Genomic DNA, 25,314 nt, shown 5'->3' with positions numbered 1-25,314 from the left:
GATGACGCGAGTACATTGTAAAACGGCTAAATAAAGTACAACCAAACTCAGTTTTGCTTCCGTTGCCTATTTAAAAACTTGTTTTTAGCGTGTGGGTGTAGTGTGTATGTTTAAGCTGGTGTATGTTTTGCCATGCCTGGCTGCGTCTATAAAAACGGTGCATCCTTTGTGTGTATAAAATACGATGAAATCAAAATTCATGTTAATCCTCAATTTTAGGGATCATTTCAATCTCCAAAAGTGGCAATTCCTTCAGGTTTGACAGTATTTTTTCTTCTTTGTACTCACTTTCCGCAGCACTGAAGTACTCGGGATTGACGGAGGCGTACAGGACTCCGTTTCCTAGGCGATCGCTATTCCTATCAACAACAAAAAAATATAATAATCCACGGCGGAATAAAAGGTTGTAAAAATGTATGAATCTCTATTTGAAAGGTCATCAAATTCAAGTCACTGCACTTAATTTTTAACCTTCAATTTCTCAGATATAATGACTTGTATAAAAAAATATATAATAATATATATAAATATAAAATGACACATTTTTTGTATTTTTTGAAGAAGCCTGGATAGCCAAATATATTTACATTGTACAATTCTAAGTATTATTAATCATTGTATTTTTAATTTTTAGACTTATTTTAACCAAAACAAAATAAGGACATGTTACCAAATAAAAATTCAAAGCTTAAACATGGCACACTTTTTCTTACAGACTTAAATATGACAAAATCTACAGCAGTTACTATCAAAACCAATAATGTTATATTAGGTTCCAGTTTAGCCAAGGACAAAAACAAAAGCCAAATTTATGGCATGCTCGCAAGGGTGCCGTACCGTTTTCGGTTCAAGGCGAAGACCACGCCCACCAGGATGCAGAAGAGCACGATGATGAAGATCGGGGCGAATATGATGGCGTAGCGGAAACCTTCATATACTATCGAGGAAAGAGTGGTCAGCATTGTAGCTCGCGTGCAACGTCTCCGCGATAAAGAGCGTATCGGGCGTCTTACGTTCGGCCACGTAGAGGTCTATCGGCGGCGTCCAGGATCCGTTCCCGGCCAATGACGTCGCTCGGACCTTGACCGAGTAGTTGCCCGGACTCATGTTGGACAGACGGATGCTGCGCTGAGTCCGATACGTCTGAGCCGACACGCATTCGTGCTTCTCGGTCTGACGCACACGCATGGACCAAGCGATAAAACCGTCAGGTACAAGGACAAGGTGGAAATTTTTTCTTAAAATTTTGTATTTGTTCATAGTTGCAGTACCTCTCCGCCAAGTTTGAACTTGATCTCATACATGAGGATGAGACCGTTGGGGTGTGACGGTTCCGGCCAACGCAGGATCACAGAGTCCTCGTGACCCTCCCAGGTCACCGAGCCCGGAATGTCATCGGACTTTTCTGGAAAGGCAAAAAAAAAAGAGAATGGCGGAGCGATCGCTAATACGAGAGGAGTATATACTACTTCTCGTTGGCAAGTGGTCATGTGTTATCCTATTGTGAGGACATTTGTGTGCATCATTTTGGGAATATTTTGAAGGGAAGACAAAAGCAAACAACCCTCGATAGGTTGCATCTGAAGGTCAGGGTGGAGGCGGGGCCAATAGAGCCAACCCGGGAGAAGAAAGGTATCAAAATTTCAAACAAAATTAGAATTAAGTTTAGTGCAAGGTTAGATTAAAGTTATTTTTGAGTGTGTCTGCATCATAATCCAAGTTCATTTAAATTTGTTTATGTTATGTTACGAGCGCGTTACCGTGCAAAAAGCCCCCCCTCTCTGTTGCTGTCTATCACCCTTCTGCGAAATCCGTCTAATTTTAGTACTATTACACACATTTCAGTACTATTAAACCACTAATTATTTGTTACTTAGTTAATAGATGGCGAATTAGAACAAATAAAAAATGTTTTTCCAGTCCAATATCCTGATTTGGCTTTATTTTTCAGAGGGTTGGAACGAATTAATTTGTTTTTAGACCATTTCTATGGGAAACGTTCATTTAAGTTACAAGTAGATCGACATACAGTTCAGTCCTGCAACGCATTAAGCTCGTATCTCGAGGTACCACTGTAGTTAGTAATTAGTAGGGGATAGTAGTTGTGTTATACGTCCACTAATTGGAGCTGTGCTAAAAGGAATTTCCTACAATGATTACCCAATACTGATACTAGTTACTTTTCCTGAGCACTTACTAAAATGAAAAACTTGCCAAAAACATTTTCTTTGTCTTTAGTGCTACTCATCTGCTGTAAAAATGTGATTGTGGTGTTCCAGTGAGACCAACCTGCCGGTTTCGTCCTGGAGAAAACAAACTCGGCGGCACTGCAGCGCTGCACCTGGCGATTGCAGGCGTGGACGTCGATGCGGTAGACGGTGAAGGGCTGCAAGCCAAAGATCTGCAGCTCGCGCTCCGTGACCGCCTGCTCCATAAAATCGAACTCTCGTTCCGCCAGATCCGCGTCGGTACCGCTGCTATTGCCGGCCCCCTGCGCCGGGGGCGCGGCGCTGGTGTTGGAGGGAGGCCAGTGCTGGCGTCGAGAGTACGTGGCGTTGGCGATGTTGAATACATCTCGACGGCGGCGATCGGGTGGCCTGGAAAAGAGGCATTTTTACAATTATTTTTAGTAATTCTGCTTTCCTTTTTTTCCCCCGACAAAGGCGCAGCAAAAACAGATGTTTGTGACTTGTGTGGTCAAGTACAAATGCTCCAAAATGGCGCCTTGAAAGACTTCATAGGGAACCTTGAAAAGCCCCCAAACCAACAGAAAGTCACCTGGAAGTGCTAAAAAAATTAACAGAAAGCGACAAACGAACAAAAAGCAGCTCACAAACTACGACAAAAATCAATAGAAAATGATCCAAAATTTACCAGAAGTACCCTAAAATGTAAATTATTTTTAGGGCCAAAAACAAACTGGTCCGCAAATCAAAACACCCCCTATTTACAGCATTCTTATTCCAGACATGCACTACTGCAAATGTCCACAAGAGGGTGCTACCTCATCCCTGCGCCAGTTTGTTTTTTGTATTTAAAGTGCGTCATCGATCATCTGGTTATGATGATTAAAGACGTTTTCCGTCTGTTTATTTTTTCAGTGTGTGTGTTTAGTTAGTCTGTATGCCAAATGCTGGTGGAAATGCTTTTCATCTACAGGAAAAAAAGGCAAGTTAGTTGTTTTGAATAAACGTGTCAGAGTTCTGTTGTTGGTTAGTCGTGAGCGGGCGGATGTCTGATGCAGTGAGCTTTGTTGTTCCTGTGAATCTGTGTTGATCTCGCACAAGTCCTTCGGTTTATGTGTGTTCCACTGAGTCATTGTGTTGTTTTCAATGCTTTTTAGCCTGAGGGGGAGGATGCCAACGAGTAAGCATTTTTGCAAGGAAAATCGTCTAAACAATGGCAGCACTTTTTGGGTGACTCAACTTTGACTGAAAAACAAAGCAGATTTGCCTGCAGAATCAAAAACAACCACACTGTATGTAGTAAAAGATATCCAGAAGGTTTTCGCAGTACATGTTTTGACATATAGGTAATGCATATACAGTATTTTTGCCGATATTAGCCGCCTGCGCGTATAAGCCGCACCCTTAAAATGGCCTTAAAATCGTTGAATTTGACAATTTCTATCGTATAAGCCGCCCCTGATTCAAAATTTTCACCTCCATATTCATGGTTTTAATAGGGAGTACAAATGTGTTACTTTGAAGGGAAAATCTGAATAAAAACCATCGTGCATGGTATTTCTGAGATATTGTATAAATCGATTGCTGGATTGCACATTCCGAAAGGGTGTCGTCTGCACGTAGACAAATTCAAAAAGGAGGTCATGTGAGCAGTACAACCAGGAAGTGGGTCTGTAGCGGTCTCGTTTGTCATCCCTAGGTAAGGTGGTGGCGCAAGTAAGTGATTTTTTTCACGTTTTATGCAAGATATGGTTCATTTTTTTCTTCAATTTCATTCATAGACATCCAAATAAATTTTGTTTTGCATTTTATTTGTTTATCTTTTCTCTATTTGGAACTAAATGACCGTATCGGCCACATTGTCTTGCGTTATGGCGTTTTGTGCATGTCAAGTCTAATTTGTGCGCATATAAGCCGTACCCCATATGGTGTATATGCGAGAAAATACGGTATGTAATGCATATAGTATTTTACTTTGTTTTTTAAATAAGCTCACCTGGGTGTAAAGATGGAGTTGTGCAAAAAGTTCTCAAAGACTTTGCGATAGGAGGCGTCCGCAGCCTCCGCTTCCAGGTCCTCCACCGATTTGGGGCATGGACAGCAGGGGCCCTTGTCGGGGTTGTCGGGGTCCGGCTTGGTGGGCTTAGTGTCTTCATCGTGGTCGCCCACCCCAATCGCTGCCATCCTTACAGGGATCTTTAACTCTGCAGGAGGAGGATAGCGTGTCAAAATTTGAGGGAACGTACAAAAATTTAAATAAATAAATAAACTGTCATAAATGTTTCTGTTTTTATTCATTATAATTGTATCACTTTGTTTTACATGTTCTTTTTCCTATTTCATAAAAATAATAAAGTACAAAAATGATTCATTAAAAAAAAGATGTTTTTTTAATTTACCCCTCCCCAAAAAACATTACAGTAATCCCTCGAATATCGCGGTTTCACTACATTGCAGATTTTTTTCTGGGGGAAATTTTTTCCGTCTGTTGCAGAGTCCAAAAACACATGCTTACCTTTGGAGCAATAGTTGTGCTGGTACAATTCTCGGTCTTCAGCCTGTTGCTGCCAGCGGACCAGGTAGTAAGTTTGATTGCCGTTGGGGGACACGGGGGGCATCCAGCGCACCACCAGCTGGGTGGAGGAGTTGGAGTAGACGCGCACGTCCTGGGGCATAGAGGGCGCTGCGGAGAACAGACGGGCGATACTTAGATTTTCTTACATTTTCTGCAGAAGTTTGGTCGGCCAATTCAGATGGAGTACCGTATTTCCCGGACTATAAGTTGCAGCTTTATTTGGTCATAGTTTTAGATCTAAAACAGATTTTGAAAAATGCTTTCTGAACTAAAAACAACACAAAAAGAAAAAAATCAAATTTTGTATTTTAATAAAATTCCAATTATTTATTTAAAAAGGGGGAAAACCAGAAATATTCCCTATACATCTAAAATCTCCATTTGAGTTTGATTCAAAAACAGAAAATCGGCACTCATGATTTCCTTTCTCGGGCCGGATAAAATGAAGTGGCGGGCCAGATTTGGCCCCCGGGCCACCATTTTGACACCAGAGGGCCAGTGCGATTTATAGTCGGGAAAAATACGGATTACAGACAGGGGGCCATTTTACCTGATGGGCTGGTTCGGATGTACACCACCTTGCTCTTGGCGCTGGGCACCTGCTTGTCATCCACCATGAGGGTGATGGCTTTGACAAAGACGGCGTATTGCGTCCAAGGCTTGAGAGCGGCCAGGAGCACCCCGGGGTCCGTGTCCCTATCCTGGTGCAGCTCCACGTCCACCATGTTCCAGCTGTTGGAGCCGCAACCGTCCTGTCCTTCGAATTCGGTGATGTTCTGGAAAGGGCTGGAAGAAGGAAGGGAGGGACGTGGTCTTGGTCAAGAGGGAGTCCAAGACCAGATGGGAGGAAAAGGGGGGGAGGCGGCGAATGAAAACGTACGCCTCCTTGTAGTAGACGATAAAGCTGATGAGGTCTCGGTAATCTCGGGGACGGTAGCGCTGCCAGGTCAGTTTGATCCGGGTGCTGCTGGTGCTGTTGGACTTGAATTGCAGGATGGTGCTTTCGCCTGAGAGGGCGGGAAAGAAAGCTCCAGCGTTAAGTGTTCGAAAAAACTTTTTAAAGTTATGGCCATGTTTGTATGATGCATGTTTTCCTCCAACCGCTCAGTACGTGTGTCCTAAACTTCAACTTCAAAAGACATAAAATACCACAAAAGCAAATGAATGAGTGTACAGTAATCCCTCGAATATCGCGGCGTCACTACATCGCTGATTTTTTCTGAGGGAAATTCTTTTTTTGCAATTTTTTGGCGTAAATTCAGAAAAATGTGAAAATCCGCACTGAAATTCACAAGCGAAATTATTCATTTATTTAATCTATTATTTATTTTATGTTTTAAATAGGGGTGAGCCTACTTTGCGGGTTTTTCATTAATCGCGGCCATGTCCGGTCTACATTAACCGCGATAATCGAGGGATTACTGTATTTCCTGGATATTTTTTTTCTGTATAGTTGGGATGAGCCTAGGACTTAAACTCAAATGCAATTTATATAGGCTGTGTTGTGTTTTTTGGGGCAGTAGGTTCCTCCAAAAATGGTATATTATTATTAATATTATTACTTTAATAGATTTTTTTGATCAACTAAAAAAATTGCCCCTTTTACTTTATTTTATACTTAATTTTTCCCCCTTTTCATTTTTTAGCTGGCGCTATAAATACCAAGATGCGACCTATTGTCCAAAAAATACGGTAAATTGTATTAATTATGCCGCATTGAGTACATTTGTCAGATTGATGAAAAATAATAAATAAAATTCAATGTTGGCCGACAAGTAGGAATGAGCAACCCCAATAAAAACGGCATTTTTTTTTAATCGGGCTTTGGCACTTACAACTGGCTCGGTCGCCATTATTGCGAAAGTCGCTTTCGTCGAAGCGTCCCGGTACTCCCGTCTTCTCCCACATCTTCTGGATCTCCGACACGCAGAGTTTTGGGTTGGCCCGAAAGAACATCTTCCCATTTCGGATGGTGAGGTTGTGCTGCTTCCAGTCCCAGAGGTACTGGAGCTGCTGGTTGTCAAATGCTGAGAAGGCGTAGGTGCTGGGAAGAAAACAACAATCAATGGACCCTCCTCATTTCATTGCCACGTTACCTTAATGTTAAACTACTGTATTCTCACATCTATAAGGTACACTTTAAAGTACCGTACAGTCATACCTCTACTTACAAATGCCTCTAGGTACAAAAGTTTCAGGTTACAAATATTTTTATATGTAAATGAGTGACTTGAGATACGAAAAAGATCCAAGTTACAAAAACCCCCAAAAAGTAAATGGATTTCCTCATCCGTTATTTTAATTTTGAATTCCCCTAATTAAGCAATTAAACACCGTACAAATGCAACGTGGCATATATTTTCACACACATGGGGCACACGTAAAAGTCTAAAATGTACTACAACGTGGACGGCTTTCAGCTCTGGTAGAACGGGCTCTTGCCGCCATCTGGCGGACAGACACGGTATTGCATTTATAATGGCCGCGGACGGGGATATTTCAGCGGCGCAGGGCATGTCTTAAATCACATGCTTCATCTAATTTAAGACATTAAGAAATTATTTCCTTATAATTTTCTCTAATTTTGTGTGTTTCCGCACATCTTTCATACAAAATTGTGACACTGACAAATTTTAAAGGGTTTAGTTGGTAGTTGTGTGAGGACTGTGGAACAAATTAGAGAATTTACATATAAAGTACACCTCTACTTACAAACTAACACTTTCTCCAAAAGAGTGGGGGGGAAGTTGACTTTGTGTTCGCGGCGCTTTAACCCTCAAAAATATCCTCAATAATCAAAGAAAACAACACCCTATAGCATGCATGCTAGCATATGTTTCCTGCTAGCATTCCAATATGTTCGACAGCGCCCTATGTGAAAATACAGTATTTAAAACCGCCAGATAAGAAAAAACGAACGTAATCTGACAATGAAACGCAGACATTAGTGCAAGCTTTGCCAAAATTCCAAAATGTCGCCGCTTTCTGACAGTCGTGTGGCGGCTTCACCGCGTTCTTGTTCATCAGCAGATGCATTCCGATCTGTTTGGTCACCATTCATTATGGAAAGCCAAAGGGGGAAATATTCAAAACAAGATCTAGAGGAAGGACAGGAGGGTGATATAGCAAATTTGACATGCTACAAACCACCCATACAGGAATGACTGTAACGCGGAGCCTTGAAACGCCAAGATTCTTGAGAACCCGCGGATATTTAACAACCCTTACAGAGGAAAAATGTCCACTCTTTCACTTTATAGGTCGACATAACGAAAAACAAGGCCTATTTAGGAAAGTGTTTTGTTCGTTCTTACTCATCCAGAAGTTCCTCGCCGTCAATGAATCTCAGGCTGCGCAGGAAGGCCAACGAGCTGAGCGTATGGGAGTGTCGAATGCGCACGAAGCCCGTCACCCTCTGGATCAAACCCGTGAAGCTCTCCAGTTCGGCCACCATGTTGTCTGTTGATTGAGAGGGACAAAGTTAAAAAAAAAACCACTGAACATTTAATATTTTCATCATTGAACTCTGTGCGTATTTATAGTTTCAGGTCCAGGAAATGACACAATCATCAGACTTTCCAAGGTTTTTTGGTCTAGACTCCATGTGACATCACTGCAGATTGTAAAAAGTGTTTTGCTCTCACTTGTTTAGGCGGACTATTCGGCTCTCCGCTCAAAGTCAACGGTAGGCATAGAAACGGTCATTTTTTTGCTTAAAATGGGATTTGCTTGAATAATACTAGATTTGCTTTGGTATGCCTTAATCATTGGAAAAATGTCATTTTCCTTAGACAGAGCCCAAAGAATTTCATCTAAATTTGCCCTTAGAATTCATTCTTGACTGAATTTAGCAACTTTTGAAGGTAAAATGTTTGCATAGTTTTTTTCTTAACCTCTAAGACCCAAACTCTTGCAAGGCATTTTTATTTTCTCTTTGTTATTTGGGCTAATTGGGACCTGATGAGTGCAAAAACAATGAATTCTCTTTTTACATGGTAGTCCAAAATTTAACATTGTAGTCTTGTGACAACCAAAAATGTGATGTCATAGGAGGTTGAAGCAAATAAGAGAAAAATACTTTTGAAAAAAGATTTTTGCATTTATATTATGCTTACGGCTATACCACATTAAGTTACTTGTGAGGTTTAATTAGAATTACATAAAATTAGAATTAAATTCCGTGTAAGGTTAGATTAAATTTATTGTTGAGTGTGTCTGCATCGTAATCCAAGTTCATTTAAATTTGTTTATGTTTTTAAACGAGCGTGTTGCCGTGCAAAAAGTCTCTCTTTTCCGTGAAATCCGTCTAATTTTAGTACTATTAGACCACTAGTTATTTGTTAATTTGGTAATAGATGGCGAATTAGAACAAATAAAAATGTTTTTCCAATCCAATATACTGTTTTTGGTGTTTTTTTCAGAGGGTTGGAACGAATTAATTTGTTTTTAGTTCATGTCTATGGGAAACATTCATTTGAGTTACAAGTAAATCGAAATACGAGCTCATTAAGCTCGTATCTCGAGGTACCACTGTATGTGATGCATTATTACTTGGGATTATTCGGCTATTTATGTGGCTGAGAAGCAACCATGTGCTGCCATGCTTATTTTTTGAGTAGCCTCGGTGTCGCAGTCCCTCTTTTTCTACACCATGATGCCGTTTTACAGTGTCGCCGTGCCGCAGCGGCCTTTTTACGAGCACAGCCCTCTCGCACGGGCGGACCATGGCCACCCTTCTGTCTTATCCGTCCGTGCCGCGTACGTTAACGGCGAATGAACGTGTACTCACGGCCTCTGCGGATGTTGATGTGTAGGTTGCCTTTGATGACCGTGCAGCCTTTCAGCGACTGCGCCGCATCCATGGAATCAATGACCTTCTCGTCGCACACTTTATCGCACAGGCCGTCGCAGGCGGCACAGGACATGCTAAAGACGGACAAGAATCAAACTTGCGGTTATAAACAAATGCTACAAATATCACAACACTCTGACTGGAGCTGACAAAAACTATTATCACCATAAAAAAAAATATCAGTCGATATCGATCAGTATCAAGATAACCATCACCTTATTGTTTCAAATTTGAAACTTCAACTTGGATCTTTTAGTGGGTCGGCTCGGTGTTGTCCTGCATCTCATAAACGCTTATTTTGGCTGTGTTAATGCCCTTTTGCGTTCATGCTCAGTGTTAACCTCTATTGCCAACAGGCTAAAAACACATTGAGCGTTGGTCTGGAACTAGCGCTCACCTCGCAACAGCGCCCCGTTCGTTTTGGTGGACAGCATGTGTAATTGCAGTTTAAAATTATCGATTTTTTTTTTTTTTTTTATTGTTGACAAAAATTATTTGACGATAATTATTGTTATTGTTTTATCGCCCAGCTCTACTACAAATATTTCAATACTCTGACGTAGATGCCGGGTGCCGAACTGACCTGTTAGGGGTGGTGCGCGTGTATCCGAAGGGACACTCGGACATGCATTCCCCCTCGTGGATGACGAAGCTATCGTAGTCGGGCAGGTGGACCCTGGAGCAGAGCTCGGCGCTGACGCAGCGCCAGCCCTCGAACTTGTACGTGCCGGGCGGACAGTCGGCCACGCAGCGACCCTGGTGGTAGTAATGCACGCAGGCGGCGCAAGATCGGTCGCTGCCCGGCAGGGTGCAGCTGCCGAGGCACTGCGGGTGACAGCAGTCGCCGTTCGCCGTGCATGCTCGTCGGGTGCACTTCTCGGGGCATTCTGAAAGGGAAACACAGAAGAAGAAAAAATGAAATTGAGGGAAAATGGCTACTGTAGATAGAGTCCAATCCGAATGATTATGTTTACGTGGGACTGACACTGTCTAAGGTTGGTAATAAACACATCCTTAACCTCCTGACGACCAGGAAAAAAGATGTTGTCCAATCACATTTATTTTGAAATTCCCCAATCGATGTAAAGTCATTAGAATACTGCAAAAGAAATGTGGTATCATTGGAAAGTTCTGAATATCCTCTATAGAGGACAAAATACGATTGGATGCACTGCATGGGAGATTTTTAAGTTTACAAATGTCCTCTACAGAGGACAAATTTGAACTACTGGTAGTCAAGAGGAACACAGAAGTTCCCATCGAATGCCGAGTGCCTTGACGTTAAGAAACGTCAACGAAATCCCATTCGAAGTTCAAAAGAGCCCAAAAAAAATCCTTAATGTCGTAAAGAAGACCCAAAATATGTCAAATGTACGGACAAAGCCAGCAATGGACATGCAGTCTTCCATTTGACAAGAACGCAGCATCAGTCAGTGACCATGAGGTGACCTTCGTGGGCTCGCCAATCAAGCTCCCAAACTGTGTGGTCCCACCAGCCATTCAGCGGGCTGTTTTTGTGGTTGCGCGTCTCTCTCTGGCACACAATGTTCTTCCTCTGAACCCCCGCCTACCCTCCCCTGAGCTTCCTTCAGCAACCCTGTGACCTTACGGTAAGTTGAAATAAAAAAATGGTGACAAACAGCTGGGGCAGAGAAAAAGGGCGGGAACCCGCCACGATACGCAAGTCGGAGACATTATGGCAACCGGGTTTGTGTGTTAACGATTAGCAGGAATGCGACGCCGCGGCGAGCAAGAAGAACGGAGGATAGAATGGGAACCAAATGTCTTGCAATATTCGGGACTGCCAAAAGGGGGAGTGAGCTAGTCAGTAAGTCATTCCCATCTCAATCCTACTTTGGCGCCAAACAATTCATTCACATAAGTAAAGGTCTCACCATCATAATGTGTTTTTTTCAGTAATCCTACATTGTTTAAGAAATATTACCATCTTTAATCGGAAAACAAAATAAAAGGGACGTTAACCACTTTTGTTTGTATTGTGTCCAAACGTCCTGGCTTCAATTTGAACAGTTTCGATTAATGTCATTTCTAATGAGGGCTTCTCACATTGGTTTATAAACCTGGTGGGAACACTTGTAAAGCTTAAATAATGCTACAAAGTATAAAAAGTACACATAGAGAGCAATGGTGAAATCTCATCGCCGAAAAATGAACAAACCTGACACAGCTCTGTCAATAAAGTGCATTGTATTTTTCTTCGTGTATTTCAAAACTTGCATTGGCGTTTTTTAAGGTGTTGCTTGTAGAAATTTAAAGGAAAACATTAAATTTACCGTATTTTCTCGCATGTTAGCCACCTTCGCGCATAAGCTGTACCTTTAAATTGCCTTAAAATCGTTGAATTTGACAATTTCTCTCGTATAAGACCACCCGTGATTCACAATTTTCACCACCATATTCATGGTTTTAATAGGGAGTACAAATGTCTTAATTTGAAGAGAAAATCTTAAGAAAAATAATTGCAGGTGGTATTTCTGAGATATTGTATGAATCGATTGCTGTATTGCACATTCCGAAAGGGTGTTGCCTGCACGTAGACAAATTCAAAAAGGAAGTCAGGTGAGCAGTACAACCAGGAAGTGTGTTTGTAGCGGTCTTGTTTGGCATCCCTAGGTAAGATGGCGGCGCCCTGAGCAAGCATTGGGAGGCACAAATGAGCGAGTTTTTCCCGTTTTATGCAAGACACGGTTTATTTTTTGTCTTAAATTTCATTCAAGGACGTCAAAACAAATTTTGTTAAGCATTTTATCTGTTTATCTTTCCTCTATTTTGAAATAAATGCCCGTTCTGGCCGCATTTTCTTGTGTTATGGCGTTTCATCTGTCACCTTGCAGTCTCATTAGTGCACATATAGGCCGTACCCTTGATTCAGTCATCTTTTTTTTGAGCGACAAATACAGGAAAGTACGGTAATCTGTTGGGCATAAACGATATGAAGTGCTACCGCTGGCCGGCTAGTCACCTTTTTCATTTACTTGTGGGTTAAAAGTACCAATCAAAAAGCCAGGGTGGCTTCCAGGGATTGACAATTGCCCAGCCGGCGGTAAAGTATTCTGGGAACTCCACGCCAAACGGTGAGAACCTTTCTGCTTCGTTACACCCAAATTAAACTATTGTTGGTGGACCCCAAACGTCCGGCGAAAACAAGCGGAGTGGGTCCTCTTCGACGGTGGTCCGCATCTTGGTGATTTGTTAACGCTGGTTTACATCCGACATCGGTGACCTGCCCGATGCGGCGTTTGAAAAACGTGTCCTGATTAGAAACGCTACACGGGAATGGTTTTGTTTGTGTTTTCTATTGACTGTGTTGCCCAGGTGACACATTTTGCTAGCAAACAGGCCCCCAGACCTCCATAAACTTCCTGTATGACTTGGCTTTTTAATCCGAAGACTTTTTTTTCTTCAAGCTAAAACATACAAAACAAGTCATGATTTTAAGAGCCCCCGCCCAATCAACAGCTTGCGCATATTAAATAAACAGCTGTTGAAAACAAAAAAAGTACTATGATTTTTGGATGAACTCATTTTGACCTTTTCTATTCCAGTGCGTAGACCAACTGTTAGGTGTTTTTGTCCAATTTATGGTACTCTAACAGGGAGGTAAAGGAAAATTTCCCAACACAAATGAACCTAAATATTTTTTGGGGTTGAATTACAATAGGTATTTACCGTATTTTCTCGCATATACACCGTATTTTTCGCAAAAAATGATGACTGAATCAAGGGTACGGCTTATATGCACACAAATTAGACCTGACAAACAAGGCAATGCGGCGATACGGTCATTTATTTCAAAATAGAGAGAAGATAAACAGATAAAACGCTTAACAAAATTTATTTTGATGTCTATGAATGAAATTCAAGAAAAAAAAACTATCTTGCATAAAACATGAAAAAACTTACTTGTGCCTGCCATTGCTCACTCAAGGCGCGGCCATCTTACCTTTTACTGGTAGTTAAACGTGCTGTGATTGGCCAGTTGTGAGTAGCCTTGATACATGTGTCGATATTGTTTACCATGTCAGCAAATCCCAATAGTTGTTAAAGCTGATCGAGGGTCTTGCGGCTGATCATTAAAATATCAGCCTTGATACCTGCGTTATGTGTACCTCATGCTATTATTGCACCCAGAGACTTGGTTAACACTTCCTGGTTGTACTGCTCACGTGACTTACTTGTTGATTCAGTCCACGTGCGATGATTTTTCTTAAGATTTTCCCTTCAAAGGAACACATTTCTACTCTATAAAAACATGAATATGGAGGAGAAAATTGTGAACCAGGGTGCGGCTTATACCTGAGAAATCGTAAAATTCACAGATTTTTGTGCAATTTCAAGGGTACGGCTTTTCCACGGAGGCGGTCAATAAGCGAGAAAATACGTTAATCCTCCTCCATGATAAACGGTCCCATTGCGCCGTCTGATTGGTCCCATTAGTAACACTTTCAATCAATACGCTCCATTGTTCTGGTCAGATCTGCCCTCTGTAAATATTTTATGAAGTATCTCAACACAGCAGTAAATCTCATCAACAGCGATACTTTTGTTTGAATCTCCAGATCGTAAATGCTTAAATGGCTTCGGGCCGGCCAAACACAAACAAGCATTCCACTTGGACAACGTGCTGCATCTTGGCTGTCATCTTTATAGCTTGTAGGTCTTTGGTGCCGCCTGGATGCGACCAGTCGCGCTAGATGCCGCGGCGTCTATCCGCCGGCTGGGTGGTGTATCGCGCCACCGACTCCCTTTAAAAGGAAATCCGGCCCCTAATGATGCTAGTTGGATCAAGCGGTTAACAGACACATAGCTGGCGGTCCAAATCACTGAGCTGCGTTAAACACCGACAAACTGCGCCATCCAAACAGAGCCGGCTTTGTGCGGGACTGGAAACAGTCATATGTGGGCATATTGTGTTTTTGGTGCATCACCGAGCTGTTGCGATGTTTATGCAGACTGTCCCCGTGCTGTTTATTTACCCAAATTTGCTTGATTACTGGAATGCAAAGAGAAGAAAGGGGGATGTGTGGCTATGTCCTCAAGCAACCTCAAGAATTTGCACTCGGTTGCCTTTTTAACTCACCGGTCCATTTTTATCCCAGCGAGAACTACGGTGAAAGTATTTTTCAACTGGTGATAACAATAAAAATGAGGATGGTTAGTGACACACGGGGAATTTGGTGCCTGAAAATTGACGGATAGGCCGTATTTGTAACTGAAAAAAATGATGACTGAATCAAGGGTAGGGCTTATATGCGCATAAATTAGACTTGACGTGCACGAAACTGAAGCGCCAAAGACGAAACGGCATAACAATGTGGTCGTTTATTTCAAAATAGAGAAAAGATAAACAGGTAATAAAACACTAAACAAAATTTATTTTGACGTCTATGAATGAAATTCAAGAAAAAAAACGTATCTTGCATAAAACGTGAAAAAAAAACACTTGCTTGTGCCTGCCATTGGTCGCTCAGGGCGCAGCCATCTTACCTTTTACCGGTAGTTAAACGTGCTCTGACTGGCCGGATGCAAGTAGCCTTTGATACATGTGTTCGTAATGTTTACCATGTCAGCACATCCCAATAGTTGTTAAGGGTGATCCAAAGTCTTGCGGTCGATCATTAAAATGTCAGCCTTGATACCTGCGTAATGTGTATCTCATGCTATTATTGCACCCAGAGATTTGGTGAAAATGAGACCGCAACGGACACACTTCCTGGTTGTACTGCTCACGTGACTTCCTTTTTGAATTTGTCTACGTTTCGGAATGTGCAATCCAGCAGACGATCCTTTCGATTTATACAGTATCTCAAAAATACCACGTGCCATGATTTTTCTTATGATTTTCCCTTCAGAGTACCACATTTGTACTCCTTATTAAAACCATAACTAAAGAGAAAATAGCAAATCAGGGGGCGGCTTATACGAGAGAAATTGTCAATTTCTGTCAATTTTTTGTACTTCCTATTAAAACCATGAATATGAAGGTTAAAATTCTGAATCAGATGTGACTGAAAGTGTGCTTTCGGTTACAGACCAAAAGACTTTTTAATGGAACTAACTTGGTTGCAACAGAATGAAGATCTGCGGTGCACCTGCTTGGGAAGCCAATGTTGCTAAGGCATCAGAGGCGACAAAAGGAAAGTATCCCGCTAGAGCTCGCCTAAACAGAGCCGACAGTTCACCTTGCAGAACTTGTTTAGAAAACACATTTGTCAGATCAGCTGACACTACTGGATAACGGGAGACAAAAGACATGCCTGGCATCCCCCAACGGACTGCCCAGGAATAAAGACATGACAAAAAAAGTGTCCTTGTTCCCCTTGGCAGAGACGACGGACGAAAAAGGACCCGACTGTAAAAAGAGGACGTGTCGGCTACTCAATGGGCGAACAGGCATCCCAGGTAGCCCGTTAGATTTTAAGATACAGAAACAGAATGACGCGATATTCAGGTTGAACAGGATGGAGATGATACTGTAAATACTGGACACGCCTTGCACCTGGTTTTGTGGTTTGGGACAAGAAATTAGGTTTTGAATAGGTAGTAAAAGCAAGTTCACAATGCCCGGCCCTCTATTGGCTAATTCCGAATATATAGGCAAACATTTGTCTGCAATTAATCAGCTCTGACCAAAAAAAATAGCAATTTTACTTAGAGTCCTACCCAAAAAGGACAACAAGAACAAAGTTAAAAAGCGACCTACCTCCTGATGGTCTAATAAAAATGCTTTAGAGTTTTAGTTTTAGAAAGTACCCGCATAAAGTGCGGGAAATATAAAAATGAGCACCATTAAATAGTTTGCACAGGGCTTTAAAAACATAATTTGGTAAAAGAATGCACACTTATTTTCCAATGGAGTCTTCAATTTTGATTTTTATCAGACAAATATCCCCTAAAAACAAGTTTGGGTACATCCTGATGATGTCATGTCTTGAGAAGGCTGTGAAGGGAGAACATTTTTTATTTACTTCTTGGGTTCCATTTTCCAGAGACCCAGGAAGTAGACGGGTCCCATTTCACTACTAACGCAATACCAAACTTTATGTAAAAATAAAAGCATGCCCAAATATACGGTCTTATGTACAGCTGTTTGTACTTAAATTTCAAGAGCTATTTTTATTAGCAGTGAAACTGTTGTATGTACAGCTGTTTTTATTTACTTTAATGAGGGCGCTTATTTTTTTTCAATTTGATTTCAACTGTAGCAATCATTTTACCGCAGTGCATGGCGTAATGCCGGGCTTCTATTCTGGATTTGATGCAAAACATAACAACTTGTACACCAGGTATGTTAAATTTATACACCAGGTAACGTTAAAGGCAGCTCAATGTAAAACTCCATTGAGATGCTAAAAGACTAGCATCAATGTGGCGGTACTAAAAATTTTGAAAATTCACAAACACTGCAGGATTATACAAATATATATAATATATTCGGGTTGGTTCGCGGGCCGCATTAATGTTAACTCAATTTCATGTGGGCCGAACCATTAAAACATATTTAGATTTTTTTTTAAAGATTGGATTAAAAGAACTGGATCAAAAGCCCTAAATATTAATTCTTTTAGAGCTAAAACAATGACTATTTTAAGCTTTTTTTTCTTAGTAAGGGAAAATTTATTTTAATCATTTTTTTTATTTCAAAAATAAACAAAATATTTTTTTAATTATGTTCAATATTAAAGTGGAAAAATCAGAAAATATTTTACTATATTTACGTATTTTTAGAGTTTACAAAATGCTTTTTGAACGAAAAACACAAAAGAAACAAAATTGGATTTAAAAAAATATTGATTTAAAACGGTGGAAAATCAGGAAATATAATATAAATCTATAATTTTCATTTGAATTTGATCCTAAAACAGAAAGTCGGCACTCATGATTGACTTTCTCGGGCCGCCCAAAACGACGTGGCGGGCCAGATTTGGCCCCCGGGCCGCCACTTTGACACGGGTGACTTAGACTATAGCTTGAACTGCGATCTACGATGCTTGAGTTCTACCAGCAGAACGATAATTTTGATTCATTTCTGCCTTGCTCGGACGCAGACCGACGTTTTTGTGTTGACGTGCTAAAGCGGACTGAACTATCCGCGGAATTTAATGGAAAGGACGGACGGGGGAGTCGGTACGGAAGATTCCCGTAAAGGGAGGGCAGACTTCTCTGGCAACCCTAAAAGTCGTGCGCATGTGCGACTTATCGCAACTAGACTTCAAGGCCTGCTTGGAGCCCGTCCAGTGGCTTCTTGGCTGCGATAAATGCTCTCAATGCAATACATCCAAGTTTTACAAATAAACAACAAAAAAAGCAGGAGGATGATGCCATATTTATCGCTAGCGGAGGCCTTAACGCAGACATAAGAACACCACATGTTCAATGTCGATAAATATCGAAAATGAACTTTACTTTTGAGGACTTCAAAACATCTATCATGTCCGTTATGTATATGATTGGTGTTTAAGGAGTGTGCCGTGATTTTATTTGATTAAAAGTTGACCAATAACATAACTTCACGTTTAGTAAAAATTAACAAAAAAGTGTTTTTTTGTAAATTTATCAGTACAGTGGTACCTCGAGATATGAGCTTAATTCGTTACAGGACTGAGCTCGTATGTCGATTTACTCGTAAGTCAAATGAATGTTTCCCAAAACTAATTAATTTGTTCCAATCCTCTGAAACAACACCCTAAATAAGATATTGGATGGGAAAAACATTTGATTTTGTTCTAATTCGCCATCTATTAACCAAGTAACAAATAACTAGTGGTTTAATAGTACTAAAATTAGACGGATTTCACGGAAGAGAGAGACTTTTTGTACGGCAACGCGCTCGTAACATCATAAACAAATTTAAATGAAGTTGGATTACGATGCAGACATGCTCCAAAATAAATTTCATCCAACCTTACACTAGACTTCATTCTAATTTTGTTTGACATTTTGAAACCTTTCTTCTCCCGGGTTGGCTCTATTGGCCCCGCCTCCACCCTGACTTTCAGATACAACCTATCGAGGGTTGTTTGCTTTTGTTTTCCCTTCAAAATATTCCCAAAATGATGCACACAAATGTCCTCACAATAGTATAAAAATGCACGACCACTTGCCAACGAGAAGTAGTATATAGTCCTCTTGTATTAGCAATCGATCCGCCATTCGCACTGACTAAAGGGGGAAAAAAACACTGAAAAAAATGCAACGCTCTATCTTTAGTAGTTTGGTAAAGACTGGCGTAGTAAACGCCAGACGATTCGTAGTATTTGGCAGCTCCGTCCGGTTAAGCCTTTTTTTTTTTACATTTTGTGTGACCACAGAAAGAAAGGAAAAAGGACCCCGGTAGCAAAAACAAACTCAAGACAAGACACTCGAGCCAGTCGGAGCTCATCACAATCAGACGGTGTTTCGCGGATCCCAATCAAACGCCGCATAATTACAGTGGCCCTGTCACCACAACCAAACCAGTAATGTTCTTTTTCAGGCATTCCACAGATGGGTGTGACTGTTCAATTAAAGTAGCCATGAATGTCCCTGCTTTACACAGCAGACCCTGTCATTACCAGCCCAATCAGCCTCTACGAACAGGTCGCGGGGATGTGGACTTAAAATACTGTACTCTGACAACACTCCAAGATTTTTTTTTCACTCGTATAACAGTGGGACTGAGACCACTGTTTAGTAGCCCAAGGAGTCATGCTAGCTAGCTAGCTATAGTACAGTAATCCCTCGATTATCGCGGTTAATGTAGACCAGACATGGCCGAAAAAATGCAGTAGAGTCACCCCTATTTAAAATAATAATAATAATTTTAAAATTATTTATTTTGTTTACTTCAGTGCTGACAATGTTGAGAAGCTCAACACAAAATATATTTTTTATTGCTTAATCACTTGTTTTTTTCTGCAAAACCAAAAGAAAGACGGCTAATATTCATTCATTTTCTGACGAGGGTCGCGGGGGGTGCTGGAGCCTATCCCAGCTGACTTTGGGCCAGAGGCAGGGGTCACCATGTATCGGTCGGTGGGCAGCTGATCGCAGGGAACGACGGCAAATATTTTTTTTTATAAATATATTATTTTTATTTACATTAACAAATAAAAGGATATAACCTGTTTTTTTTAAAGGCTTATTTATATTTAAAAAGTAACATAAGCTGTTTAAATAGAAAATTGTTTATTCAATGGGTTTCTTCTTCAAAAACATCAAAAAAATATTTATACGCTTTAAATGATTTCAATATTGTCATGAAACATGAACCCAATACAAATGATTAACTTCTGTAGAGTGCTGAATGTGGTCCCCAGGCCACAGGTTGGACACCTGTGTCAACAACAACATTCTGTTTTGGCTGTCTTGTTTGTCGCAGTGCGCTTAAGTTGCACGTGCGCAAAAAAATTTGCTTGCCCTATGGGGCATATAAAATATTAAATTTGCTTGCCCGGGAGTGCTTTTTTGTTGCCCTGGGTCAATTGGGAAGCACTCAACTTGGAGCCCTGCTAAGGAGAAAAAAATAAAAATGTCTTAAAAGGCAGAAACCAAATGTTTTCAGCTCCCCAATTTTCGGTGCATCACAATTTTCCTAAAATCGTGAATTTACCTTTACCTTTCTCTAATATAAACCCTTCCCTAAAATTACCTTAAAATTGTTGAATTTTACAGTTTCCCTCGTATTAGCCGCCCCCGATTCACAATTTTCTCAACCACGTTCATGGTTTTAATAGGGAGTACAAATGTGTTACTATGAAGGGAAAATCTTAAGAAAAAACATCGCACGTGCTATTTCTGAGATATTTTATGAAACGAAAGGATCGTCTGCTGGATTACAAATTCCGAAAGATTACAAATTCAGAAAGGAAGTCACGTGAGCAGTACAATCAGGAAGTATGTCCGTTGCGGTCTAATTTTCACCAAGTCTCTGGGTGCAATAACAGCATGAGATACACATAGTAAACAATATCCACAAATGTATCAAGGCTACTCGGGTCCGGCCAGTCAAAAGGTAAGATGGCGGCGCCCTGAGCGAGCAATTGCAGGCACAAAGTGAGTTTTTTCCCGTTTTATGCAAGATAAAAAAAAATCTTGTATTTCATTCATAGACGTCAAAATAAATTTTGTTTAGTGGCCGCATTATGCCGTTTTGTCTTTGTCGCTGCAGTTTCCTGCACGTCAAGTCTAATTTATGCGCATATAAGCCGTACACTTGATTCAGTCATCATTTTTTTCAGTTACAAATACGGCATATATGCCAGAAAATACGGTAATTGAAAATCAATAAACCTGCTTGCACCAAAGCCCTTTTAGTTTTACATTACTCCTTCACTAACCAATATGAAGTGAACTCCGACCTTGCAACAAAGGCACATATTCAGGCGTGATTTTCTGCGGCCTAGCATTACAGCCCTCCTCGTATTACAAACAACAAGTCCAAAAGAGTAACACTGACATGCAAAAGGCAGTAAATGAAGCTAATCGCAGGCTGAGCAACAAGCCTTTTTTATGTGCGCGTTCCCTGTGGGCTGAGGTTAAAAATACAACAAAAAAAAGAGAAAAACGAGAAAAAAAATCTTTCCCGTAAATCCCCAAAGACTTCCTTTGTACTTTAATGATGTGCTTTCATCTCCTGAGATACAAAGCACCGGAAAAAAAACACCTCTTGTGCCTTTTGAGTGGTGTTTACCCCGCATGCACGGACACGGAGCCCACGCCGTGACATGGGAACGTGCCGAAACGTCTGTAACGTGAGAAAAGACGCCGAGACAAATAGGGGACATGGACACGGAAGAATGTTGACTTTACCGCAAAATGAAAAAAAATATATCCCAGAAGAGCCATGCACTTTGATGCCCCGTTTCTATTTTTTTTATGACGCTTTCCATTCTTTTATGAATAGGTCCATGTCAATGAAAATTGCACGTGTTTTTATAGCGCTGATGAAAGGACAAAACGCTTTGGAAATCGAAAAAGACTGAGGCAACATTCGGACAAAAGAGCTCAGATAAGAAGACCGCGGCAAGTAAACAGACATTGAAACGGAATACCAAACTTATAGAAAAATGTGTTAGCACAAAAACAAAACCGCTATAATATGTAATCCGACATTGGCTGTTGATTAAAAACCGTGAGCAAGAAAAAAAACTACTAATATCATCTAAATCCAAAAGGGTTACTTTCAACATTTCCAATGAAATGCGGCACTGATGAAGAAAATTGGACTTGATCAGCCTCCTAATGAACTTTGTTTCCATTTTGTCTTGCCGTTCTTGAGCGCTGGCCCATTTATCGTGCGAACAGACTCCCTCTGGTGCCCGGCAGACAGCTTTTCAGGGTCCCGCTCCACTTCCTTTATGTTAATCGCAATTCACTGTCGACTGACTCGCTAACAAAAACAACCATCGCAAACTTTAACTTTATCCGCACGCTTCATCAGTCAGGTTGTGACTAATTATTGCCTAGGTTGAACTCACTATGAACAAGATTTCCCAAAAAAGTGTAATTGCAGACACTGTCCACTAATCGAGCAAAGGCTACTTTAAAAAAAAGACTGACAAATAGTACTTTTATGTACTGTATTTTCTCGCATATACGGCATATTTGCAAAAAAAATGACTGAATGAAGGGTACAGCTTATATGCGCACAAATTACACTTGACATGAACAGATAAAATACTAGACAAGTCATTAGCTTTATTTATTTTAAGACACTACTTTCTTAAAATGTTCTCTCATTTTTGTGTGTTTCCTCACCCCTTTCATAGAAAATTGGGACGCTGAACAATTTTAAAGGGTTTAGTAGTTGTGTGAGGACCGCGGAATGAATTAGAGAATTTACATATAAAGTACACTTCTACTTACGAAATGTTCAATTTAAGAAAAAAGTCCTTAACCCATTAATTTTGCAAGTAAAGTAAATAAAAACACGCAAAAAAAATCCAAAAAGAGCTGTATCGGGCAGCGATACAGACTGAGTATTACTATAAAGTACTTGAACAATACTAACTGAAGATTAAGCCTTTGGGCACAAAGGACCAACAAACAAAGATGTGGTATAGGACAAAAAGACAAACTCATTAACAAAGCCCTGACCAATTTATGTACACAGTGCCAGTTGAGCAAACAACTGAAGCAATTAAGAGAGGCTACTAATAAATTAAGTGAGTAAAACTAACTGCATGACTGAGGGCCATTCTAATGAACTAATGAGCAAAAGTATAAACACAATAACTATTTGTAAACGGATGAGCAAACTACTCAAAACCAACCTGAGCAAATCTGCTAAGGATCTGACAGATCAAGAAATGGTCAAACTTAGTATAGTTGCATTCTTCACTGTTACTGCAGAGATCAATTTAAACAAACGCTCATTATTTTGGCTTCCTAAGAGTCAATCATTCAATAATAATCTCTCAAAAAATGGCTTAGGATCTCTTCCCCACCTGCCACCCTTCTAAAAAAAACATGTTACGGAGTCAAAACACTGCAAGGTTTATGAGGAAAGGACCAGGTTTATCAGGCGCCTTCCTGCTATGCTTGACCTCACTCTGTCTGGATGATTGTAAGAGGACAAACTAACAAAATACTACGAAAATACCACTAATATAATTTGAGTTAAGTCTGTATAGCGAGGACAAAATGAGAAAACACTGGAAAATGATCATTACATAAACTGAATCAAGTACAGAAGCTACCAACTGGGATGTCAATTTTGGCAATACTCCTACATTTTCTTTAACCCTAAAGATTCTAAAAATGTATTCTAAACAAGCACCGTAAAATTGGGAGTACAGTGCTACCTCTACTTACAAAATGTTCAGGTTATGCAACACCTTAATATGCAAATGACTGGTCCAATATACAATAACAAGATCCAAGTTACAAAATCCCAAAACGTGAATGAATTTCCTGTATCCATTATTTTATTTTGAAATCACCTTCCATTGAGAATAATAAATGTCTCATTCGGAATACTGGCTTATGCCTAAATCGAAGTAGAAAATTAGTACAAGATAAGTCAACTGACACAAAAAAAAAAATAAAGTGTCACGTACTTTCAAATTTTAAACTACCTTATGAGTGACAATGGCTTCACTGTATATTTTAGCAATCTCTATTGGTGGAAAGCTGACACTACAGTCATTTTTTTCCCTTTAGTAATTTATTGCTTCTGGTCCTTCTGTGATAAGCTACTGCAAAGATGGTTACAGAACACAACAAGTACACAAATCGGGAAAAAGTGAGTTGGCTACCCGATGACTAGATTATTCAAAGTACTAGTAAATAAGATCATCGGTTTTAAAATGATGTGAACTAAAGCAGCTCACTACCTTAGGGTTTATTATCTACATCTATTCACAGAAAGATAAAGAATTCCATGTTTTAGGAGCAAGCCGACACTACAAAAAAAAGCTTTGCTAACTTGCTAACACTGTTCAAATGAAATTATTTGGAAAGCCGCCCTTTCTTGTTCTAGCCCATTTGTATAACACCATTCCTTGCGTGTCGTGTCGCACATTTGCATCCTATGCAAAACACAGCCTGCTCTGCAACTCTTGCCTGCCGTCACATGACCGAAAACACCAAAATGCTGATTCCGCAAGCAAGGCACCTGGTCGCCGGGGCAACATTTGGGACACGCATGCATGTAAACACGCCCGCTGGTAGTCAACATCAAAGCAAGTCATTGCAAATGCGGCAATCGTTAAAAAACAGAAACTTAATGCCTTTTTTAGTTCTTACCTTTCTGGCAGTAGTTGGAGTTCCAGCATCGATAGCTGTAGTTGTTGTTGAACATGGTCTTGCGGCACTGCGGGTTGTTCTCCATGATGCCGGGGCAAACGTCGCTGCACTCTTTGGACTGCTTGTTCCCGGCGATGAAGTTGTTGAACTCGGCGTCCATGATCAGCGACCAGTCCACCGAGTCCAGATAGCACAGCTCCGGGTTCTTCTCGATCCGGATGGCGCCTCGGGTGATGTTTCGCAAGTTGTACAGGCCGATGTCCTTCAGGCTGGTCATCTCGAATATGACCAGGGCGTAGTTGTAGAAGAGGTTGCGGCCGCGGATGACGGACAGGTTGGGGAACAGCGCGCTCAAACTGTCCAGGCCGGAGACCCGGAACAGGAGCAGGTAGTCTGTGATCACGGTCAGCTTGGGGAAGGTGAGCGAGCGAAAGACTTCCTGGTTGTTGTTCTTGTCGCCGATCAGGAGGATCTGCAAGTAGCCTTCGACCACCGTGCAGTTCTCCAGACGCCGGAATTCGCTTATGTCGTTGCCGATGTCGATGCTGGGGCCGCAAACTGCGGGTGGAGACAAAACAAACAAAAAACGGGTCATTAATACTGCATTGGTGGGCAGCCAATCGCAGGGCACAAGGAGACAAACAACCATTCACGCTGATCCTAGTGACAATTTAGAGCACGTGTCAAAGTGGCGGCCTGGGGCCAAATCTGGCCCGCCGCATCATTTTGTGTGGCCCGGGAACGTGAGTGCTGACTTTCTGTTTTAGGATCAAATTAAAATGAAGAGTATATATGTATATTAAATTTCCTGATTTTCCCCCTTTTAAATCAATAATTGTAATTTTTTAATCATTTTTTTCTGTGTTTTTAGTTCAAAAATCATTTTGTAAAATCTAAAAATATATTTACAAAAAAGCTAAAATAAACATTGTTTTAGATCTATAAAAAAACTG

General features: G+C 40.8%; 1 protein-coding gene across 1 annotated transcript in view; it reads right to left on the bottom strand.

The window, feature by feature from the left end:
* The window catches only part of LOC144089788 (insulin-like growth factor 1 receptor), a 43,909-nt gene that overhangs the window by 6,971 nt on the left and 11,624 nt on the right, over positions 1 to 25,314 (bottom strand). The window contains exons 2-15 of the mRNA XM_077620943.1: positions 24,362 to 24,919; positions 10,197 to 10,500; positions 9,551 to 9,687; positions 8,076 to 8,220; positions 6,597 to 6,805; positions 5,642 to 5,768; positions 5,312 to 5,547; positions 4,702 to 4,869; positions 4,183 to 4,390; positions 2,290 to 2,597; positions 1,272 to 1,405; positions 1,014 to 1,173; positions 838 to 937; positions 289 to 359 (exon numbers count right to left, since the gene is read on the bottom strand). Coding sequence (XP_077477069.1) covers positions 289 to 359; positions 838 to 937; positions 1,014 to 1,173; positions 1,272 to 1,405; positions 2,290 to 2,597; positions 4,183 to 4,390; positions 4,702 to 4,869; positions 5,312 to 5,547; positions 5,642 to 5,768; positions 6,597 to 6,805; positions 8,076 to 8,220; positions 9,551 to 9,687; positions 10,197 to 10,500; positions 24,362 to 24,919 — 2,865 coding nt within the window. The remainder of the gene's footprint in view (positions 1 to 288; positions 360 to 837; positions 938 to 1,013; positions 1,174 to 1,271; positions 1,406 to 2,289; positions 2,598 to 4,182; positions 4,391 to 4,701; positions 4,870 to 5,311; positions 5,548 to 5,641; positions 5,769 to 6,596; positions 6,806 to 8,075; positions 8,221 to 9,550; positions 9,688 to 10,196; positions 10,501 to 24,361; positions 24,920 to 25,314) is intronic.

The sequence above is a fragment of the Stigmatopora argus genome, chromosome 2 (assembly GCF_051989625.1).
Source record: "Stigmatopora argus isolate UIUO_Sarg chromosome 2, RoL_Sarg_1.0, whole genome shotgun sequence".
Classification (NCBI taxonomy): domain Eukaryota; kingdom Metazoa; phylum Chordata; class Actinopteri; order Syngnathiformes; family Syngnathidae; genus Stigmatopora; species Stigmatopora argus.
This window is presented reverse-complemented; position numbering and strand designations above follow the sequence as displayed.